General features: G+C 48.8%; 1 protein-coding gene across 1 annotated transcript; it reads right to left on the bottom strand.

The window, feature by feature from the left end:
* Positions 1-254: 254 nt before the first annotated feature.
* On the bottom strand, positions 255-3,703 carry LOC143956825 (E3 ubiquitin-protein ligase TRIM39-like). Its single transcript, XM_077466999.1, has one exon. The coding sequence runs from the start codon at positions 3,494-3,496 to the stop codon at positions 1,874-1,876; it is 1,623 nt and encodes a 540-aa protein (XP_077323125.1). The 5' UTR covers positions 3,497-3,703; the 3' UTR covers positions 255-1,873.
* Between the last annotated feature and the right edge of the window lie 3,651 nt (positions 3,704-7,354).

Raw genomic sequence — 7,354 nt, 5'->3', positions numbered from 1 at the left:
CCCATATATCTAATAGAGTGTAAGCTCTTCTACCTTCTGTATCCTCCCTTATATCTAATAGAGTGTAAGCTCTTCTACCTTCTGTATCCTCCCTTATATCTAATAGAGTGTAAGCTCTTCTACCTTCTGTATCCTCCCTTATATCTAATAGAGTGTAAGCTCTTCTACCTTCTGTATCCTCCCTTATATTAACCATATTAAACAGTCTATAAATATACAGTATTGGGGGACATAAAGAACGACAGAATCATATCTGAGGGGTTGTGATGTCATTTATTAGTTCTGTGTATACATCAGAGACAATGACCGTCACACTTGTGAGTGTTTTTGGTGCGTTTTCCATGAGCTTTTTGGTGCATTTTGTATTATTTTTTGCTCTTTAACACACTGTATATAGGCGGTTGCTAAGGGGCGGGCCGGGAAGCCGGTGTTCTGAAACAGTGTCCGCCTATCAGATAGTGTCCGGGCCGTACTGCGCAGGCGCAGCGCTTCCTGTACGGGGAGCAAGGAGAAGCCGAACATCTCCGAAGATGAACAGCTGGAAGCCCCACCATCCAAGTGGACATCCGGTCGCTCGGCTTTTTTATATTCCGACTCTATGTCCACTTGGATGGTGGGGCTTGAACCTGGCGCCATTTATCTTCTCAGATGTTTGGCTTATCCTTGTCCCCCGTACTGCGCAAGCACAGTACAGGGCGGACGCTATGTGATGGGGCACAGTATCTGATTGGACACCGGCCGATGCGTTCTTAAAAACCGATGACTCTTCAACTGTCATTAGACTTCCCCACTGACAGATGATTGTGAAAAAAAAAAAGGAATTGCAGGAAAAAAACAAAAATCGGGAAAAAAAACTGTCCCTTCAAGTCCGGTATGGATTTTAAAGGGAATCCTAAACCATTTTCTATTACAAAAAATGGTGTGGGGTCCCCCCCCCCCCAAAATCTGTACCAGGCCCTTATCTGGGCATGAAGCCAGGCAGGTTAGGAAATGGGGTGGGGGGAACAAGGCCCCTCCCTGAACCATTCCAGGCCATATGCTCCCAACTTGGTGGGGTGGGTGCTTATCCCAAAACAAGGGCCTCATCCCCACAACCCTGGACTGTGATTGTGGGGGTCTGTATATATATATTACAAATACTATCATCGATTATACATTGTATTACTTATATTTTCCTAAAGTATATCTAAAGCTAAAATGAGCTTTTTAATAAGTAAGGATGGGGGATAAAATCTCTGTCGTTTTTTTTGTCCATGTCCCATTGGAAAGATTTTCCCTCACTTCCTGTCTCGGAAGACACAACAGGAAGTGAGGCTCTCCCAGAAAGGGAAATCTTCAGTTGTCACTGGAAGAAGTATCCTCCCAATTGGAATATATATTACAAACATTGTCATTGATTATACATTGTATTACATATATTTTCCTAAAGTATATCTAAAGCTAAAATTATTTTTTTGTTCTTTTTAATAGAGTAAGGATGGGGGGATAAAATCTCTGTCGGGTTTTTTTTTTTTTTTGCCCATGTCCCATTGGGAAGATTTTCCCTCACTTCCTGTCTCGGAAAACACAACAGGAAGTGAGGCTCTCCCAGAAAGAAAAATTGTCAGTTGTCACTGGAAGAATCGGAATATTCCTCCTGTTCTGTTGACAACTCAACATTTTTTTTTCCCCCAGAATTATAACCCCGGGACAGGAACATAGACAGCAATAAAACACTACAGAGGGTCTAACCCTTCCACCCTCCATCCAAAACTAAAAACAAACTAGGTGGAGTGTTATGGGCGGTGTGTGTGTCTCAATGTTGGGCGGTTTGGTTCAACACTGCTCCAATCCCATTCCTCCTTTATGTGAGGTCACCAGTTTCTGGGCAGATTTAACAATTCTGATCATTTATCGCCCTCCCCCCACGTATCTTTATATAACCATAATCATCCCACACACCGATCACAACATGGAGGGGCTCAGTGAAGGTGGCGGTGAAGGTCCAGATGGTTGTGACGGGGACAGTCGGATTATAGAAGGAGATCTTCCCGGCCTCGTAATCCAGATACATCCTGATTATCTTAGTGCTAGGATAGGAACAGAAGATTTGTTGATATTTACTTACGTCTTGGGCTCTGTAACAACTCTTGTAATTTTTTACACTCCAGTACTTGTCCTTGTATGGATCTTGGTCAGGGTTGTGCTCTTCGCAACATAATTCAGGTTTCCAGCTCCTTTTTACACTGGGGTAACACATCCCGATATCCCATTTACCTGACCCCCCAACATCCACCTCCCAGACATGCCGACCTGAGGAGAAACTCCGCCTGCTCATTACCTGAGAAAACTTACACCTCGTTGGTGTTTCTGGAAGATCCATGAATGGTGAAGGAAAGGCGGTCGCGGTTTTCCCGTCTTCTGAGATTTGTAGTTTATCACCAGCTGTGGTTTCATCCAGAAACTTGTCTCCAGCTCCCGCCATCCTGTTATTTATCCCAGACATGATATCAGATAATCCCGTGTGCAATGTGTGTGAGATCCCAACCATGTCCAGATCCCCGAGGTTATTACGCCTCGCTCTGTCCTCGTCATCTCCATCCTCAGTATCACACAAGTCTCCAGTCTCTGATTTCTGTAGGACAATCAGTGGATCCGTCATGTTGCACAGATCCTCAATGTCCGCCATCTTCCTGGACAGCTCCTCCTTCTTTATCTCCAGCTCCCGGGTCATATCCGTCATGGAGATGGAGATCTTCTCTGCCTGACCGTAGATCTCCCCCAGGACGTTCTTTTCCAGGTCTTCCAGACGTCTCCTGAGGTTTCCAAGCAGGACGGTGACCTTTGATTTCTCCTCCTCGGCTTTGTCCATCACTTTCCTCTGATGTTCCTGAAGACGTTGAATTCTTCTCACCGCCTCTTTTTGTTTTGTCTTCAGTTTTTGGTGGACATTTTTCATCTTCTCCTTCTTCATTTCAGAAGCCGCAGCCAACATCTTCACCTGGTGGCCATGGTGAGCTCCATCCAACCTGCAGGCCAGACAGATACAGGCGCCATCCACACTGCAGTAATACTCCAGGATCTTCTTATGGACGGGGCATTTCCTGTTCTCCAGGGAAGTGGTGGGGTCACATAAGACGTGTTCTGGTGACTTGCTGTGGACTCTCAGGTGTTTATCACACAGAGAAGCTTCACAATGTAGACAGGACTTCACAGCAGGTACAGGAGAGTCCACACAGTGAGTACAGAAGACCTCAGACTTCTCCTCGTCCGGCTGAGTAGACAGGAAGTTCTCCACAATGTTGCACAGAGTTATGTTTCTGTACAGTGCAGGACGATCCTGGAACTCTGTTCTACATTCAGGACAGGAATACCCTCCCGACCTCCCCTGTGTATCCAACACACGATCCATACAGACCCGGCAGAAGTTGTGTCCACATGTCAGCATTACAGGATCGGTATAAATGTTCAGACAGACGGAACAGTCCAGCTCCCTCCTCAGATCAGCAGACGCCATCGCTAAGAGCAGAAGAGAGAAGTGATCGTCTCCGATACTCAGAAGGAATGGAGTTGGGTGTGATCTTCATTTCCTGTAGAGAACGAGGAGGAGGAGCTGATTGGCTGTGTGTGCGATAATGAAGGAAGAGGGTTGTGTGATGTTAGAAGGTCAATAGGAAGTGAGATTCCTGCTCTCATCTATGGAGAACAGTGCTGTGTATAGAGAGACTTTGTATTCTTTACAAGTGAGAGGCGGGGAAAGGAATGCGAAGAATGCGTCTCCGGGGGAGGGGATTAACTCATTCCAACCTGAAGAGAATGAAATAAAAACAGTCCAATCTCAGTGTTTTCTGAGGATACGAAATAAGTGCAGCGCTAGTGATGTGATCAAGTGAGGATGATTGATTAAACACTATGGAGCTGGTTTACAAAAGGTTTGCGCTATGAGTTGCGGCGCACGCCGATGCCCAACGGACGTTTTCGTATTCACAGAGCATTTGCGCCTGTAACACAGCGCAATTCCCCATTTACTATGAGCATGCTGGCGCACGGGCGGCCGCGATCTGTGCGCCGCTATAGACCTGGCGCACGGCATCTTCACCTCAGAAATAAAAGAAGCTGGAAGTGCGAATATGATGGGGGTGATGGGAGGAAGTATAGATATGACTGTCCAAGTAACAAATATGCCCAAAATAGAACGGAAAAGTAACTTCCTCTGAGCAAGCTTGCTGCGCCTGCAAATACACTTGGAACTGCGCTAGGTCAATTTATGCACTGCGCATGCGCAAGCGGCATTTGCGCACTTTCTGGTGCTCTGGTTCTCTGCGCCAGCAAAATCTTAGTAAGTGTCAAGCCGCGTAGATTCATTTGCATAAGTTGAACAGGCGCACCTCTCACCCTTTTTTTTGCGCTGGTTCACTTCTATGTTTTTTTTTTTTTAAGGCTATTTGCACACAGGTCATGTTAGCATTAAGAAAAAAATAAATTAAGAAAAAAAAATGGCGTGGGGGTTCCCCGAAAATTCCATACCAAGCCCTTCAGGTCTAGAATGGACTTTAAGGGGAACCCCGCGCCAAAAAATAAAAATGGCGTGGGGGTCCCCCTCAAAATCCATACCAGACCCTTATCCAAGCACGCAACCTGGCAGGCCGCAGGAAAAGAGAGGGGGATGAGAGAGCGCCCCTCCCCCTGAACCGTACCAGGCCACATGCCCTCAACATTGGGAGGATGCTTTGGGGTCCCCCCCAAAGCACCATGTCACCATGTTGATGAGAACAAGGGCCTCATCCCCACAACCCTGGCCGGTGGTTGTGGGGGTCTACAGGCGGGGGCCTTATCGGAATCTGGAAGCCCCCTTTGACAAGGGGACCCCTAGATCCTGGCCCTCCTCCCTGTGTGAAATGTACCCCTACCATTTCACCAAAAAAGTGTTAAAAATGGCAAGAAACTGTTTTTGACAATTCCTTTATTAAAGTCTTCTTTCATCTTCTTTCTTCATCCTTCGGTTTCTTCCTCCATCTTCTTCTTCCTTCCTTCTTCTGTTCTTGTCCGGCATCTTCCTACATGGCGTCTCTTCTTCCCCGCTTCGTTCTCGGGCCGCTACGCACAATGGGAGGCTCCCGCTGTGTGACGCTTCTCTTCTTATATGTCGCAAGGTTCCGTTATATAAGTGTTAGAAGAAGAGAAGCGTTACACAGCGGGAGCCTCCCATTGCGTGGAGAGGCCCGAGAACGAATCGGGAAAAAAGAGACGCCGTGGTGGAAGATGCGGGACGAGAACACCAGAGCAAGAAGCAGAGGATCGGTGGAAGAAGAAGATGGAGGAAGAAACCGAAGGATGAAGGAAAGAAGAAGAAAGAAGACCAGAAGAAAGAAGATGAAAGAAGACTTTAATAAAGGAATTGTCAAAGACTGTCTCTTGTCATTTTAAAACACTTTTGTCACTTTTTTGGTGAAATGGTAGGGGTACTTTTGTACCCCCTTACCATTTCACACAGGGGGGGGCCGGGATCTGGGGGTCCCCTTGTTAAAGGAGGCTTCCGGATTCCGATAAGCCCCCCGCCCGCAGACCCCCACAACCACCAGCCAGGGTTGTGGGGATGAGGCCATTGTCCTCATCAACATGGGGACAAGGTGCTTTGTGGGGGACTCCAAAGTATCCTCCCAATGTTGAGGGCATGTGGCCTGGTACAGTTCAGGGGGGGACACTCTCTCATCCCCCCCTTTTCCTGTGGCCTGCCAGGTTGCGTGCTTGGATAAGTGTCTGGTATGAATTTTGAGGGGGACCCCCACGCCATTTTTTTTTGGTGGGGGTTCCCCTTAAAATCCACGCTAGACCTGAAGGACCTGGTATGGGTTTTGAGGGGGACCCCCACGCCATTTTTTTGGGCGGGGGTTCCCCTTAAAATCCATGGTAGACCTGAAAGGCCTGGTATGGATTTTGAGGGGGACCCCCACGCCATTTTTTTTTTGGGCGCGGGTTCCCCTTACAATCCATACTAGAGCTGAACGGCCTGGTATGGATTTTGAGGGGGACCCCCATGTCATTTTTTTTGGCACGGGGTTCCCCTTAATATCCATACCAGACCTGAAGGGCCTGATATGCTCTTAGAGGGGAACCCCTCGCCATTTTTTTTTTAAAAGAAAGTCGCCTGGCCTGGGGGCGACTTAAAGTGGTGTTGTAAGTCGCGCTGTGATTCACACTCAAGTCGTGTCCAAGCTGCCTCCCAAAGTCACGCTGGAAGTCGCGTTGCCCCGGTGTGAATGGACTGTTAATGATACGGCGGTGCGCTATTATCAATGGGATATTATTATCGCGTGGGCCGGCATATTATAATCTGTTGCGCTTATGCGTGCGCCGGTTCATACGCTCACTTAATAATTCGTCTGGCGCACAAATTAAGGTATGAACATAACTGGATGCCGACCGCTGGCCGTCAAATGACGGCCAGGCGGCGCACCTATTGTGGCGGGAGGACGTCATATGACGTCCTCCCGTTTAAACAGGGAATGCGCGCGATCGTGCGCGCGCATCCCTGTTTCTTCGGTGGCGGCGTGTCACGGAGACACCGCTCGCCACCGAAGGGGGTGAACAGCCATTCGTTATGGCTGTTTACCACGTGATCGGCCGTGATGAAGTCACGGCCGATCACAGATGGTCACACCCCGAACGTGCACGGCGCATGCGCGCGATCGCGAGCACGCTGCGCGTGCACGTCGGTGACGGCGTGTTCCCCGAGAACACTGCTCGTCACCGACGCTGGTAAACAGCCATTGGCCGGCTGTTTACCCACGTGATCGGCTGTGATCCTTTCACAGCCGATCACTAAAATGTAAACAAACCGCGGTAACGGGATGTTACCGGGTTCTCCTCACACACCGATCGTGTGTGAGGAGGAGATTGCGGTAACATCTCATTACCGCATACAGTGTACACCAATCACACTGATTGCCCCCCCCCAATAAAGAGGACCTGTCACCACCCCTCATAGTACCTGTCAATCACAGTCCATCAGAGTACCTGTCACAGTCCATCAGAGTATTTGAGTACCTGTCCCAGCCCATCAGAGTACCCGAGTACCTGTCCCAGCCCATCAGAGTACCCGAGGACCTGTCCCAGCCCATCTGAGTACCCGAGTACCTGTCACAGCCCATCTGAGTACCCGAGTACCTGTCACAGTTCATCAGAGTACCCGAGTACCTGTCCCAGCCCATCTGAGTACCCGAGTACCTGTCCCAGCCCATCAGAGTACCCGAGTACCTGTCCCAGCCCATCTGAGTACCCGAGTACCTGTCCCAGCCCATCAGAGTACCCGAGTACCTGTCACAGTTCATAAGAGTACCTGAGTACCTGTCCCAGCCCATCAGAGTACCCGAGT

Source organism: Lithobates pipiens, unplaced genomic scaffold (assembly GCF_037356315.1).
Source record: "Lithobates pipiens isolate NorthernLeopardFrog02 unplaced genomic scaffold, aLitPip1_a1.2 Scaffold_41, whole genome shotgun sequence".
NCBI lineage: Eukaryota > Metazoa > Chordata > Amphibia > Anura > Ranidae > Lithobates > Lithobates pipiens.
Note: the sequence above shows the minus strand (reverse complement) of the source record. Positions and strands in the feature narration are given on the sequence as shown.

What these genes read in the sequence shown, in the direction of transcription:
- LOC143956825 (XM_077466999.1), bottom strand. Translation starts at nt 3,496, where the DNA reads ATGGCGTCTGCTGATCTGAGGAGGGAGCTGGACTGTTCCGTCTGTCTG.